The sequence below is a fragment of the Lipomyces tetrasporus genome, assembly GCF_029532465.1.
Source record: "Lipomyces tetrasporus strain NRRL Y-64009 chromosome Unknown POJ06scaffold_11, whole genome shotgun sequence".
NCBI classification, from domain to species: domain Eukaryota; kingdom Fungi; phylum Ascomycota; class Lipomycetes; order Lipomycetales; family Lipomycetaceae; genus Lipomyces; species Lipomyces tetrasporus.
The window spans coordinates 419,725-434,136 of record NW_026611606.1 but is presented as its reverse complement, the minus strand read 5'-3'; the positions used below and the strand labels follow the sequence as shown (position 1 = coordinate 434,136).

The 14,412-nt window shown below is 50.9% G+C and overlaps 8 protein-coding genes across 8 annotated transcripts; 4 read left to right on the top strand and 4 right to left on the bottom strand.

Moving 5' to 3' along the window:
• Positions 1–435: 435 nt before the first annotated feature.
• On the bottom strand, positions 436–3,592 carry POJ06DRAFT_303669 (wings apart-like protein regulation of heterochromatin-domain-containing protein). Its single transcript, XM_056190812.1, has 2 exons — positions 1,594–3,592; positions 436–1,528 (listed from the first exon to the last, which is right to left on the bottom strand). Exons 1-2 carry the CDS (start codon positions 3,403–3,405, stop codon positions 524–526), a joined length of 2,817 nt encoding a protein of 938 aa, XP_056040878.1. The 5' UTR covers positions 3,406–3,592; the 3' UTR covers positions 436–523.
• A 441-nt stretch (positions 3,593–4,033) lies between these two features.
• On the top strand, positions 4,034–4,850 carry POJ06DRAFT_201939 (uracil phosphoribosyltransferase-domain-containing protein; the record flags this gene model as incomplete). Its single annotated transcript, XM_056185258.1, has 5 exons — positions 4,034–4,121; positions 4,179–4,226; positions 4,284–4,481; positions 4,543–4,747; positions 4,799–4,850. Coding segments are annotated over 5 exons (591 nt in total), but the record flags the coding sequence as incomplete, so codon positions are not given.
• A 955-nt stretch (positions 4,851–5,805) lies between these two features.
• POJ06DRAFT_202027 (nucleotide-diphospho-sugar transferase) lies at positions 5,806–6,977 on the top strand (the record flags this gene model as incomplete). The annotated part of the gene is made up of 2 exons (XM_056185263.1): positions 5,806–6,372; positions 6,420–6,977. 2 exons carry the CDS (start codon positions 5,806–5,808, stop codon positions 6,975–6,977), a joined length of 1,125 nt encoding a protein of 374 aa, XP_056040876.1.
• A 6-nt stretch (positions 6,978–6,983) lies between these two features.
• POJ06DRAFT_261323 (uncharacterized protein) lies at positions 6,984–8,727 on the bottom strand. The gene has a single exon (XM_056188609.1). It carries the CDS (start codon positions 8,608–8,610, stop codon positions 7,285–7,287), a length of 1,326 nt encoding a protein of 441 aa, XP_056040875.1. The 5' UTR covers positions 8,611–8,727; the 3' UTR covers positions 6,984–7,284.
• Positions 8,728–9,377: 650 nt separating this feature from the next.
• POJ06DRAFT_31462 (uncharacterized protein) lies at positions 9,378–10,372 on the top strand. Its single transcript, XM_056190858.1, has one exon. The coding sequence runs from the start codon at positions 9,517–9,519 to the stop codon at positions 9,934–9,936; it is 420 nt and encodes a 139-aa protein (XP_056040874.1). The 5' UTR covers positions 9,378–9,516; the 3' UTR covers positions 9,937–10,372.
• On the bottom strand, positions 10,142–11,515 carry POJ06DRAFT_31255 (vesicle-associated membrane protein-associated protein-like protein C16G5.05c). Its single transcript, XM_056190857.1, has 5 exons — positions 11,381–11,515; positions 11,160–11,253; positions 11,041–11,099; positions 10,856–10,971; positions 10,142–10,766 (listed from the first exon to the last, which is right to left on the bottom strand). Exons 1-5 carry the CDS (start codon positions 11,412–11,414, stop codon positions 10,347–10,349), a joined length of 723 nt encoding a protein of 240 aa, XP_056040873.1. The 5' UTR covers positions 11,415–11,515; the 3' UTR covers positions 10,142–10,346.
• Positions 11,516–11,570: 55 nt separating this feature from the next.
• Positions 11,571–12,883, top strand: POJ06DRAFT_31220 (uncharacterized protein). The gene is made up of 2 exons (XM_056190856.1): positions 11,571–11,760; positions 11,815–12,883. The coding sequence occupies exons 1-2, from the start codon at positions 11,743–11,745 to the stop codon at positions 12,760–12,762; spliced, it is 966 nt and encodes a 321-aa protein (XP_056040872.1). The 5' UTR covers positions 11,571–11,742; the 3' UTR covers positions 12,763–12,883.
• A 120-nt stretch (positions 12,884–13,003) lies between these two features.
• On the bottom strand, positions 13,004–14,247 carry POJ06DRAFT_283440 (uncharacterized protein; the record flags this gene model as incomplete). The annotated part of the gene is made up of 2 exons (XM_056190104.1): positions 13,004–13,884; positions 13,947–14,247. The coding sequence occupies 2 exons, from the start codon at positions 14,245–14,247 to the stop codon at positions 13,004–13,006; spliced, it is 1,182 nt and encodes a 393-aa protein (XP_056040871.1).
• Between the last annotated feature and the right edge of the window lie 165 nt (positions 14,248–14,412).

Here is a 14,412-nt window from a genome sequence, read left to right as displayed (position 1 = left end):
CAAGTCCTTATTCGCGTTCCTCAATCAGGGTGCAATCGTCGCCTGCTCTGGCCAGCCGGTCGTCTGACCGGAACATGAGATGCCATCCCGAATTTGGCGACAGCACGGGCTGGCCAGGCGCGCCGTGTCAAGATAACCTTAACCCCGTAGTCGTTAGGTTCCGGAAGTCGGCAGGATGTGCGGTAGGGCATCTAGCTGTCTCGGTGACGGATCGTCCACCCCAACGGCCGCGACATCGGCGATCCACACTCCTTCCGACCTTGACACTCGGGGAACGGAAATATTTTGTCCATACACTTAAGAGTTTCTTGATGATGGCACGTCATCTTCACGATGCTAGCTTCATAAAGTTTCGCCAGTTGACCGCCGCAGTTCACGCGGCTCATCTATTAACACATTTCGGAGGTAAGGGCGGCGGCACAAGGATCTCGAAGCATCGACGAGTTAATATTGTATTATACAAACGTCGTAAAATATCCCAGTTTATCATTCCAAAGAACGGCGTGCCGTCACATAGCACAATCTATCCAGCATATACATCCGTCAACACGCTCTTAATTTGCTCTGCCAGTCCTCGCGACCCGGTCATGCCGGACTCTTGCTGCAACTGCAGTGTAGATTCTCTGAATATTTCCAGCTCGCGGCCAACGGCTGCGACTCCTGCCGCGCCGATTTGGGCGCGAACAGGGGGATTAGAACGTAGGAGGAGACCGAGGACGAGCGACAAATAGCCCCGGATATCTTCTATGTATGACTTTTTGCGATGGGCGACCGACCGCACGGGCGAGCTTGTTGCGTTCGTGAATCGGCGCAGAAGCGTCATAACGTGCGAGTCCTGTGTCAGGATTCGTCGCGCGGACTCGGATTCACAAAAGTTCACGAGTAGGCCGAGGCAGAACACGCCGACGTTAGCAGCGAGACTGTAGTCTTCGTCATCATCTTCTTCCCCGTCTTCGTCGCCTGCGGCAGGGTCGGCCTGCGTGTCTGAATCTTCAGGCTGCCTGTCCATGAGGACTCTTTCGACACATTTTTCCAAGCCCTCCACGATGCTGTCGATACAGAGAACATCGCATGCTTCGGAACTACCATTGGTTATGATAATCGACAGTCGCAGTGTGGCTAAAGACGCGGTTTCGGCCGGTGTATCGATCATTTGCGGAATATGCCTCAGTAACCGCTCAACCACGGCGCACGTCTCGCTCTCGTCGTACTCAGAATGCAGCCCTTTCGCAGCAATAACTGATTCCGCAAATTCCTCTAGTATCGACACGCCAAGATGCAGCTCGTGCTGCGCCGCAATTCTCATCGGCTGGTCACTCGGTCCCAAAATATCCCGCACACCTCCAAGTACTGTCTTCCATAGCGAATTCGAGGTTAGTGCAGCGTAGACGGTCTCGTGACGTGGACTATATTTGCTAGTCAGTTCTAGTAAGCCTGTAAGAGCTATTAGGCGCCGAGAGACGGTTCCCGGGCGGATATCTCCATCTTTGGGTATCAGCGAGACGATCTTGTCTCGTAAATCTTTGACCTACATTAATGTTAGCATATCAATACCCTTTATAAATCAGTTTACATAAGAGTTAACGAGCTTACCAGACTCTGCGCGACTTTACTCAATCCCGCACTCTTCGGCCTTGCAACTGTGGTAATTTCTCTACCATCGCCTACCAGGCCAACTAGGAACGGCACAACATCGTACTCGTTCACCAGACTCTGCGCGACACCCTCATCGGTCAAGAAGCAGCAAACAATGTACTCCATCGCGAAAGACGTTATATCGTCACTCCCATTCTTCGTCATTTCCTTGATGCTTCTGAAAATCCGATCTAGGAAGCCACCGGCTTTGAACTTGATGACAAAAGATTTGTCGGTGAGTTTTAGAGCTAGTTCAAGGAACGTCAGACGCGTGTTCGACGGCCGCGCGTCAGGTTTGAGACCGTCTAAAAGGTACTCCATTTCGTCTATGAACTTTGCATTCACACCTGACGCGCGGAGTTCGTGAATTGATTTGATAGCCGTTTGCTCTCCGTCTCCCGACACACCTTCGTCTCCTGATGAGGTATTCTGCCGCAAAATTGACCTCGGTCTGCGGTTCGACTGTGCAGTTAAAGTTGAAGATGTCGTGGAGCTGCCAAGGATCCCGCTCCTCAACAGTTCGGAATCTGGGAGATCGCTAATACTTGTTGTTTTTCCAGATGTCTCAGTCGCTGACCCAGTCTCTTCCAAGTAGCTTCGCTGAGATCCATACGTTCTATTCCCGCCTCTAATTAGTTGCGACGCGAACGATTGCCGCTGCGACTGTGACTCGCTATGCTGCGCATCCTGACTATCACCAGCACTTTGCGCATCCTCGTCTTCTGGACCACTCGCAATCTCTGCCGTATCCTTCACCCGCAAACTCAAATTCAAGCTCTTAGACCCATTATCTTGCCGCGCAGCCAGGCGCTTGAATAATTTCCCACCTCCGCTACCCGAGACGTCTTGTGTTCGATAAGTCGTCTTTGACGCTAAAACAGTACCAGTGACTTGATCGAGCATCTTCCACGCCTCGCTCTGTCGCGGGGTAAGTCGTGGTGAGGGTCGCCATTTACTGGAACTTCCGGTCGAAGAGGGAGTTCGCGGCGTTGGCGACGCCAGCGCGGGTTCGGGATCGTCGAATGCGAGATCCTCGAGCGGTGGCGGCGAGATTGGGCGGCGAGGTGGGACAGGCATTGGCGCGGGCGGAGTTGATGGAGCGGATAGCGACGCGGCTCGTGGGATAGCGACAGGAGAAGATCGTGTGGGTGACTCTGTTATAGGCACCACGATTTTGAATGGCGACGAGGGCGGAATTGTGGGCTCCTTCCCTACTGATCGGCCGGGGCTAGTATGGCCAGCCATCGGCTGTGTTGCCGGTGGTTGTGAAGTATGTTTTTGATCTCTGCGATTGCGGGACGATAATGTTGTAGATTTGCGAGTGGAGCCCATCGTGCTTTCAGAGTCTGAGAATGAAAATATTCCGAGTTCGTCGGTAGCCAGTTCCTCATCAACAGAAGGTGGCACAATGTCTGCCGGACTCCGTCGTTTTCTTTTCCTCTTGTTGTCACTATCCGCGGCTATCGAAGGCGTACTGGCCAAGGACGGCCAAATACCCATCCTTGCAGTCCGCCCGGTCAATCCTGTCGCGCCTACCCTCCCAGTACCCCCTGGCGACTCCGGCGTCTCAATGGTAATCGAGTCATGAGCATCATCCTCTGTCTCCGGAACTGGCCCAATTCGCTCACCAACCGACGACACGCCATGTCGTGATTTTCGAACCGGCGACGCCGCTGTAGGCGTTATTGGTGTCGACGGCGCCTGCTTCCTGCGGCCGTAGGTCGTCGTCACTGGCGTTCGGCGTGAAAATGCCGATGACGAGGAGGACATTGGTGAGATGTGGGGATCCGCGTGTCAACGCGATGACTGCGTTTTCGTGCCAGACGCGTTATCGAGACCCAGTTGGAAAACAGAATGGCGACCAAACTATTACATTTAAGTAAACTCAGATGATCGCGCCAACCCTTTGAATTGTCATCTGCATGTGGTTCTAATCGACTAAGCTAATATTTAGGGGAACTACAATATGGCTTGTCGTACCGATGGTATATGTTACCCGGCGGCGACTCAATGATCCGTGCGGCATGGGCCGAGCAATTGGCATCGTCAGTTCTAGATTTCTCGAATTCATATCGGCAAGGACCGAGGCAATGCGGGTTGTCGATAACAAGTTATTGTTAAAGTATCTAAGAGTGAGTAACTACGTAGGAGTACGTAGCATTGGGGAGCGCTTACTGACGCTGACCTGCTTCTGGCAGGCCTGATATTTTCTGCGATCGATCCTAGAATAAAATGGCTTCTCAGATGCCAAGTTCTACGCCGACAATGTCGAATACTGAGGCTCCGCCAAATGTCACGGTGTTACAGCAGACACCGCAGCTAATTGCCCTATATACGTATGTTCGGTTTTTAAGAAGGCGGCCGAGGATTGCGAACGGTTGGTGACTGATGTCTCGTGCTTTTCAGGATCATACGAGACGTCAAGACGCAGCGCGCCGACTTTGTTTTCTACAGTAACAGAATTATTCGATTATTAGTCGAGGAAGGTAAGGCAGTTCGCTGTCGAGACAATTGGTAGCGTGTGTTATCGCTGACTCTCTGAGGACTTAATCATCTTCCCGTTCAAGCAACCGCGGTTTCAACGCCAACTGGTACCCTCATTTTAGTATTTGAAATGTCGACTAGAAGTGTGTGTTAATGATGGGCAGATCTAACATACAATGGCCTAAAATTCCAAGGCAAGATTTGCGGGGTGTCAATTATGCGCGCCGGAGAATCCATGGAGCAGGGATTGCGAGACTGCTGCCGGTCAGTTCGTATCGGTAAGATTCTCATTCAACGAGATGAAGAAACTGCAGAGGCGAAATTGTTTTACGCGAAATTGCCAGAGGATATCAAAGATCGATGTAAGTCGCTGTTGAGGGTGAGGCTGGATGGACAGGTTTGGTTGACCATACACTGCTGCAGATGTTCTATTATTGGACCCCATGCTTGCGACTGGCGGCTCCGCGATTATGGCTGTCGACGTATTGATAGCAAATGGTGTCCCCGCTGACCGTATCTTGTTCCTGAACCTGATTTCGTCACCAGAAGGTATCGAAGCATTTGCCAAGAAATTTCCCAACCTGAAGGTCGTAACTGGATTTATCGACGAGGGCTTAAATGAGCAGAAGTAAGTGTCATCTGGTGGGTTTAGCAGGGACGAATACTAATGGAGTTACAGGTTCGTTATCCCTGGATTGGGTGATTTTGGTGATAGGTACTATTGCATCTAGGTAATTGGTCATTGTCCGGTATATTTTGCATTATAGTATATTGAAACACACCGCTTTAAATTTGTCGTAGGCTGCATGATATATAATTGGTTAATCGTGGCGGTTTATTGACAAACATTATCGAGTGGTTGGCAGAACGAGACCGAGGACGTCTCGCTGGCAAAGTGCCAGCACGGTTCGTCCCACTGAAGTAGAAGCCGTCAAGTTTATGGCAGAGCCGTCTGCAGATTCAACTAACCACGACGCAGCCACTTCCCGATACTACATAGTAAGCGGTCTGGGTTCTGATGTACTGAGGCATATAACAAGAGCATTCACCTCAAAAGTATGCTACATCGCGACGGTTAAGCTTGCTTGAACCGATATATATTCTAAGCCGCACGAGTTGTTTATTTGATAGATGCCGAGGCTCGACCGGGTAACCCAATTTGTACAATTCTGGGCCGGCAAAATCGCTCGTACCCATTCGCTTGCGCTCAGGACAGCCACGGGGTTGAAAGAGAGCAAGTTTGAGGGAATCGTTGTACGTGTTCACTTTGACGGTTCCTTTTGTTTACTTATCCTCCAGTCGCGCATGTTGCACGTTCAGGCCTAGTACAGCATCCCGACGGGAAGGTATACTGGTTCAATTCCTCAAAAGTTAATAGCCGTTTCAGAAAGGCATACAGGGGTGTTCGGTATATGGCGAGAGGATTGGCGATTTGCTTGACCCGAACCTTGATCCTTTGATCTACCCTCTTGGTTTTATTTACCTTGGTCCATGTTAGAGTGGGTTTTTGTCGTGTATTTAACGGACTGTTTACTGATCTCGCGTCAGTAATCACAGTCAATAACACACCAAAGCCAAATGAACTCGACACCATCGCCCCTTGACAGGATCAACGACCTCACACAGGTCCTAGCCTCCACAGCGCCAACAGCACTCGCGTCCGCAACCCCGGCTCCTCGAACAATCATGTGCTCGTCAATCTCGGAGACGCTGCTCGCATATCTCTCACTAGGTGTCCTTCCTATTCCGTCGTCGGTGTCGCCAACTACAACGGCAATCGGATTTCTGGTCCTATGGCTGATCGCCTTGAGCGCGGTTGCGCTCGGTGTGCTATATATCGCTATTTTAGTTATTGCGCATTTCCCGCGGAGCGCGTTACCATCGGAGAATACCTACACGACCACGACGCGTTCAGGCGCAATCTCGGAGCCGAGGAAGTTACGCCACATCAGGGAAGACCCGGACGACGAACGACAGCGGGAGGAGAAGGTTGCCGTGTCAGTCGTTGTACCGGCGTACAACGAGACGGAAAGGTTGCCAGGGATGCTGAATGAGGCTGTGGACGTGCTTGAGGGTTGGCAGCTCGCGAGCGGGGAGAAGGCGACTTATGAGATATTGGTGGTTGACGATGGGAGTCGGGATCAGACTGCGGATTGTGCGCTGAAGTTTAGTGCAGAGAAAAAGGTTCCTGAAGACCATATCCGCGTATGCAAGTTGGAGAAGAATAGAGGGAAAGGTGGGGCAGTAGCTCATGTAAGTCTTGCATCGGTGACGTGAGCGAATGGCACTAATTCGAATAGGGAATGCAAAGATGTCGCGGCGACTACATCATCTTCGCAGACGCAGATGGTGCATCGCAATTCTCAGACATCAAAACGCTGCATGCATCGCTCACTTCGTTAACCGACTCGCCAGCATCGCCTGCCATCGCACTCGGCTCCCGCGCACACATGGTCAAGTCCGAGGCAGTCGTCAAGCGGTCGTTTATTCGCAACTTTCTCATGTACAGCCTGCACACGCTGCTGTACGTCTTCGGCATCCGCACGATCCGCGACACACAGTGTGGGTTTAAAATGTTCACCAGGTCGGCAGTCGCGCAGATTTTCCCGTTCATGCATAATGAAGGCTGGATTTTTGATGTCGAGGTCCTAATCCTGGCTGAGCGCAAGGGCGTCAAGGTGGCCGAAGTGCCGATTTCTTGGCACGAAGTTCCGGGCAGCAAGATGGAACTGGCCAGGGATAGCGTTAGAATGGCGATCGACTTGGTCGTGATTAGATGTGCATACATGTTGGGCGTATACGATGACGGTCGGAAGGCCAGCAGAGAGAAGGCACTAAGAAAAAAGAAAGAGTCGTAGATGGGTTCAGTTAGAACCTTGTATATTAAATAAAAGTTGTCTTTTGAAGCTCGATTAATTGCCATATGACCGTCATAACTTTTCAGAATATTTTTTAATGCCCCGTGATCAAATATGCGCGACAACTATATACCGATTCGTTTGCCAGCACCTACACACAAAACATGGAACCCAAAAATGTAGCCAACCCACCGACGCAGCCCAGCCATGAATCCCAAGCGCGAACCACAGACAAATGCATGCATACCAAGCAACCAAAATAAAATACAAAAAAATGTTATTAAAATTATTAAACCATAGCGTGTGATTAATATACAGCGGTGCCAGTGCTAGCCTGGAGACTCTCGTTGACCAGTTCGCCGAAGCCTTTGGGGGAAATGCCATTCTCCTTGGCTACGCCGAAAAAACCTGACATGGCGTGCCTGACGTGCTGTTCGACTGCTCGCTTGCTTCCATAGTCGTCATTGTCGGTCGGGAGGAGGGGTAGGAATGAGATAGTGGACTTTTGCGATCCAGATGATGCAGTCGACGCGGTCGACATTGATGACGCGGGACGAGAATATTGTGGTTCAGGAGCGGGCCGCTTGGAACCCGCACTTGGAGGTCGCAAGTATGGCTGTGACTGCTGTTGTAACGAGGATGCGATCGTCGGCAACGACCGAGGCGACGAGCAACTGTTGTCGTCGCTGTTGGCCGACAGCTCTTCCAACCGTCTGATCGTTTTGAGAGACTGTACCAGCTCCGGGGATGGGGTAATAATCGAACCGCTGTTGTCGTATCTGTTCCAGTAGTCGTCATCATCATCGTCGAAAGAAACGTCGCATAATTCCTGTCGAGTCTCCTCCGCCTTCGTCGTGGAATCTCTTGCCCGTGCAAAGTCGTTCACATCAGGCTTCACTGGTTGCGCCACAGGTACTGCGGCCGCCGCGGCCTCACGGAACTGCATCTCGGTCCCGGACATGAACAGTGACTGAGTTCGTGCCGCGCAAGCAGACAACCCGGTAGAAGTATGTGCCAGCGACGCGGCCGCAGCCTGGTGCTGCAGGAGGGCAGCCTTGATTTGCTCCTTTTCTCGTCGCGCGGCGATTTCGTCGCCCCACACGCGCTCTGCATCCTCGACGGTCGCGCTCCATTCTCGCCAGTAACAGAGTTCGTCCATGACAGCCATCTTGGCCTCGTGGAGTTTCCACCCCCGGCGGCCGGGAAAGTCGACGTATATCCAGATAAGCTCGAGCTCCGACTCATCAGGCGTGTCTGTGGGACTTCTGGCGCATTCAGTGCACATGCCGACAGGGAGAAGTGCAGATGCGAGGAGTGTTCTCTCGTCCACCCGCTTGACACCGTTGATGGACGCGACCATATAAGCGAAGGCCGGGTCGACACAGTGGAGCGCTTTGGCGACGGCCAGTGACACGTTCGTGTTGGCGGATATCGTGAGGAGCGAGGACCAGTAGTATGGTGGACGCTGACATGTTGTAGTCCCTGGGGCGGTGAAGCGAGAGCGGAGAAATGGCGATAGGAGGTCGAGAAAGAATAGCGATGGAGTTGACGCAGCCGGCTGTGGCGACGGCAAATTATGGAAAAGGTCGAGCACTAGGGCCGCGAAGTCCGGCTCGGGAGCGAGCTTGGCCATGGTCAGAATGGTGAAGAGCGAAAAACCAGAGGACGAGGCGACATGGTAGGTTGATAAATTTGTCAGTTTGGCCGGACAGAGGGCAGCTTAGTGGTTCGATTCCGTGGGGAAGGCGCCATGATCGGTCGTTCCGACTGAAGCATGATCCCGCACGCTCACCTGCCCCTCTTCCACCACGCGACCGCTCCGCCTCCGTCGGTCCGGCTCTGCCTATGAACGACTTGAAAGACCACATCTTTTGTCATTAAGCTCTATAAGAAACTACAATTTCCTTCGAGAATTTCTACAGCTATCTATCACCATGGCCCAATGTCAAATGCAGTCGCCGTCATCTATCCGACGGAAGACCATAGGAGTGTGGGGAACTTCCGAAGTTGTCGTCTCCGTCGGATCCGTGATCACCCGATTCGGCGGACGCACGGAGCTTTAACCACGACGTGTTCGCGATGACTATGCCGTATGTGTCACGACGCCGCAAATGGGTGCGGGATCTGCATGGCACGCGGACAGTACGAGGCCCTCGTCTGTGTGCGTGGAGATGCGTGGGAAACAAATGGCCTTAAATCGCTCTCTTGACAACCCCTGGCACATCTCGTTATCCGAATTCGCGTACTCATGTGCCCTCATATTGATACGGAATTACGCACGATCTCGTTGGATTGCTGCTGTACTTGTAACACTGACTGAATATGAACATCAGTGGCGTCATATTCCGGCTGTATATAAATATGTGGCCCAGGTGAGCCTGGCACATCACCAGTCATATTCCAAATCACGAAATTAAAAAGGGTTGTTGATGTCGCTCGAATTACCATCTGATACATTCTCTCCTTAGCGCTTTCCAACAAACGCAACATCTAGTTCCGGATAACGCACAACTAATTTCGCTGACACTGCTTTTCATTCATGTTCTCATCACGTATCACTAGCGCGGGCAGTGTGCTGCCTGAATTCGTCCAGCTTGCAATTTCGGCCACAGAGCCTACGTCGCCAAGCTCATGCGCACTCAGGCATACTGGTGGAATGTTGAAGCGGAAAGTCGAGAGTGATTGTGACGGAAGTGTGCGCCTGAGCTTGGATTCGGCTGACAATATGCGCGGTGATGTTTGTGATCTGCCGGAGATGTTTCCGTTCAAGAGACGAAGATTTGAACCTACCATTGTCTTGCAAGCCGACAATAGGCGTGCGGGATGCAGTAACGGCGAAACGACAGTCGTCGGGAACAGGCACGCGATTATTCGACAGCAACACGACGACGAACAGATCTCGAAGTCGAATGCCTACGAGTCTCATTCGAATGCGAGTTGTGCCTCTTCTGGACTCTGAATGCTTATCCGATATCCATATTAATACTATAATCGCTCATGCCTGAACTGACGTCTCGTGGAGAAGCTGTGGAACCTGCAATAACCGAATGAATGGATACGTACACTATTTTTATAAAGCCGTACTACATGCAATAATAAACTAAGTCAAAAACTAAAGTAGAAAAGACCGCGAAAAAAAGAGAAGCATATATAATGTAACAAGAGAGAGAAAACAACACAATATAGCACAAGTAATTATAAACAAAGCATACGCATTTCGCGCCATTAATCATACTCAAAAGTTTCCGCATGACCCATGCCTACACATACATAATCGTCTGTTCCTCTGCGCATTCACCGTTAAACTCGAATGTATATAATTTTTGGTAATCGATGATTGTCGAGCTCACTCAACCATTGCGCGGTCACTTAGAAAAAAAGCCACGCCAGCAAAAATGCAATCAAGCAGAGTAACGCAGCCATTGGAATAGGCACCCCCTGATTACCTGACCGCACGGCAGTGGTGGTACCGCTTAATGTAGGCGACGCCTCCTTTGCCTTCTCTAACTCGGACTCGAGTTTCTTGATCGTCTCCTGGAGCTTCTCCGTGCCTTCTGATGAGCTCGACACAACCGTTGGCGCGTTCTCAAGCGACTCTGTCAGCGTCTTCTCAACCGATCCCGGTACGCTCTTGGTGCCGTTAGATGTAGGCGTCGCGAAGGCTGCACCAGCTGGAGCTGCGGCAGCGGTCGGTGTGAGCGGCTCTGATTGGCTCTGAGGAATCTGATAGTGGACCCGGATCTTGTAATCTGATATTTTTTCTTTGGAGGACTTCTCAACCGCTGACCACTATCACAAAATTAGCAAAACTGGGCTCGAAAGTAAACGGCTCATGTGCGAGTCTCAGATGACGTAATACTCGGATGCAAAGAACTTACCAAGTCGCCAACGCTTAGTGTCTCCTGTTCTGGTGCAATCGGAACGCTCTGAACGAGGAACTTGTCCTTGCATTTGTAATCAGGCGCCGGTTCTTGCTTAAGTCCTTGGAGGATTACTGTCATACAAAGTCAGCACATACAAGCCTAGCGCTGCCAAAACAAACACCCAAAAATCGTCCACATACTCTGAACGTCAATTGTCTCACCCGGATTGACTCTTGAAGCATTTGGACGGACGCAATATCTATCGAATCGTTAACACATACTGGGCCACGAGTAGAGTTACCAATGTTCGAGGACTGACAGCTTCGGCGCGGTGGTCTTAACTTTGTAAGCCATTGGCTCGGGCGTCTTATTGTGCAATTGCAGTGTCCGCGTGATGGTCCTCATGAACGGACCTGTGCAGGAATATTAGTCCTCTTGCTCGACTGGAAAGCGCGGCGCGGCCATCAATAATGCACCCTTTTGTCGATCGTACAACATGACGTGCGTCGCGATACAACGTCAATTATCCATTACACATACCCGAAAACTCTAGGACTGATGGCGATATCTCCATTGCGCGTGTGGGAGTTGAGATACGAGGGTCGAGCTAGAAGAACGCGTGAGACGGGGTCGCGAGATTGGCTGATGATGCGAGAACCGTCGCGACGATGAGCGTAGGGGATGATGAGTGTGGCCAAAGACGGACGCAAGCAAGATTATGCTCGGCTGTCACACTCGATGTGCGTCCTAGCCATCACCGAACATGCGTGCATCTGATGACCGTGTCGAAACTCCCAACCCCTTCAGCTCTAACAGTGACGTCTGATAATAATCGAAGCAGGTAGATTATTCCCCTACAATATTCCCCAAATTTTGCAAATCTAGAATATTTACAATAGAATATGGATGTCCGCAATCAAGTAAGAGGTAACACCACGTCATGTGCCGCAAACGATGACTGATCTGTCGTGCAGCTTGTCCAGCTTGGCTTCCCTGTATCGCGAATAGAGGCGGCCTTACGAAATGCGTCCGACCCAACTCTCGAAAACGCGATCGAGTGGCTCGAACAGCATCCAATTGAGAGCGCAGCAGATGCAACCGGTGTGACGGACTACGTTGATCCCGGTGACGAAGCCGGTGAAAGTGCGGCGATCGAAGGAGAGGCGGGCGAGCTTTCTGAAGAAGCTGGGTCGCTTGTTTGCCAGGACTGCGGTAAACGGTTCCGTACGCCTGCTATGGCCGAGTTCCATGCTACAAAGACGCAGCACACGAACTTCGCTGAGTCAACAGAAAAAATCCCGGAATTGACGGCGGAACAAAAGAAGGCGAAGTTAGAGGAGCTCAGACAGCGGGCTACGGAACGCAAGGCGGAGGCAGCAAAGAAGGATCAGCTTGAAGCTCGTAATAATGAGATCCTGAGACGAAAGGCGGATAAAGACTCATCTGCTCAAATCGAGAAGCAGAAGCGACTGCAGGCCATGAAGGAAGCCGAGGATCGAAAACGACTGGCTAAAGAGGAAGTTCTTGCCAAGCAACGTATTCGTGATCTCATTGCAGCCGATAAGAAGGCGCGTCAAGAAAAGATAGAGAGAGAGAAGGCTGCTAGAGCCGGTGTACAGCTACCTGCAGCTGAAGAGCCCAAGCCAGAGGTCGTTAGCTCAGCGCCGAAACCACGGAAAGAGTACACCGAGTCCAGGTTACAGATCCGAATCGATGGACAACCTCCAGTAGTCAAAACCTTCTCGCTGGATGCTACACTTTTTGAAGTCGCCCACTCGGTCCAAGAACAGTCTGGAATTCCACCAACGACTGCAGCATTTGTGACCACATTCCCTACAAAGCGCTTCGGTCCAGAGGATATGGGCATGACAGTCAAGGAGGTTGGGTTTATAAATACAGCAGTCATGCTAAAGCGCGCCTGATATTTGCTATGTATATAGTCATTTGTTTGGTGCATTATGGAGTCGTGCTGCTTCTCGTTCCATTCATTGTTGGCGATGTCTATCTACATAGTTATGTTGCAAAATATGTCGTTCCTAGAAGAGTCCTTTCGAATCTACGATGTCCGTAGTATTTCTTACTAGCCAGCCTCGTGCGAGTCTTTTACAAATCTGTGAAAAATTTGTTTTGTGTTATCAAATATCTTAAAATCACACCCAGAAATTATGGTCTTTCTTCCAACTGAATCTTGAAATATTTCACTGTCTCTGCTAATCCATCAACGACATTCCACTTTGGCTCCCAGTTTAGCCGCTCCTTGGCGCGCGAATTATCCGGTTTTCGTCGCTGGGGATCATCCTCCAACGCTGGCATATGAATCAGCTTGGACTCACATTTGCCCGTGGCCCTCTTTACCAGTTCAATTACCATTTCCGCGAACTGATCAATCGTGAATTCCTCCTGCGTACCAATATTAACAGGCTCTTTGCAATCCGAATTCATGAGTAAAATCAAGCCATCCACGAGATCGTGCACATACTGGAACGACCGTGTCGACTTTCCATTGCCGTAAACAGTAAGATCCTCATCCTTCAGCGCTTGTAAGATAAAATTCGAAACCACTCGACCGTCGTTCCAGTTCATTCGCGGTCCGAAAGTATTGAAGATCCGCGCAACTCTCACGTCGACATTATCTTGCCTATGGTACGAGTATGCAAGCGTCTCTGCAACTCTCTTGCCCTCGTCGTAACACGCCCTTGGACCGACGCAATTCACATGCCCCCAGTACGACTCTTTCTGCGGATGCTCCTCAGGATCGCCGTATATTTCCGACGTTGACGCTAGTAAAAACCGGGCTTTCACCCGCTTGCTCAGTCCCAGCATGTTGTACGTGCCGAAAAATCCAGTTTTCAGAGTCTTAACTGGATTGGACTGATAATGTACTGGACTTGCTGGGCATGCCAAGTGGTATATTTGGTCGACTTCGACGAGGATCGGGTCTACGACATCGTGTCGGATCAGCTCGAAGTTCGGATGGCCGATCCAGTGTGCGACATTTGCCTTTGATCCAGTAAAAAAGTTATCGAGGCATATAACGCTATGGCCTTAAAGTTCACGCATTAGTTTAGCTCATTCTTGACGACATATATACGGCCATTTAGCTCACCCATAAGCATCAGTCGATCTACGAGATGCGACCCAACAAATCCCGCACCTCCTGTAACCAACACCCGCTTCTTCTCTATTGGATTCAGCAACTTGACAGGTGGATACGGGGACAACGCACCAGGCTGGTACGTAATAGTGATATTCTCCCGGTCAGTAGTATGAGGAAGAGCCGAATGAGGGGTTAGATATAGCTTCCGCAACGTAGACAACGAAACCGGATCTTCTAAGGTTTCGTGCGGCGACTGCTCAGTGAATGAGGAATAGCGGTGCTTTAACGACGCTCGCACGCTGTCGACCATCGTTCACTCTGTGGAGAGAAGTACAATTTGGTGACTTCTAAATATGATTCAGGAATGACATGTCTGTCGGGCTGGATCCAGGGGGATTGCGCTGCGCCTATCTGCGCTTCTCCATCTAGTGCGGCTCAAATGTGCGTGCGCGATCAGAACGTCTGGTCGTTTCCG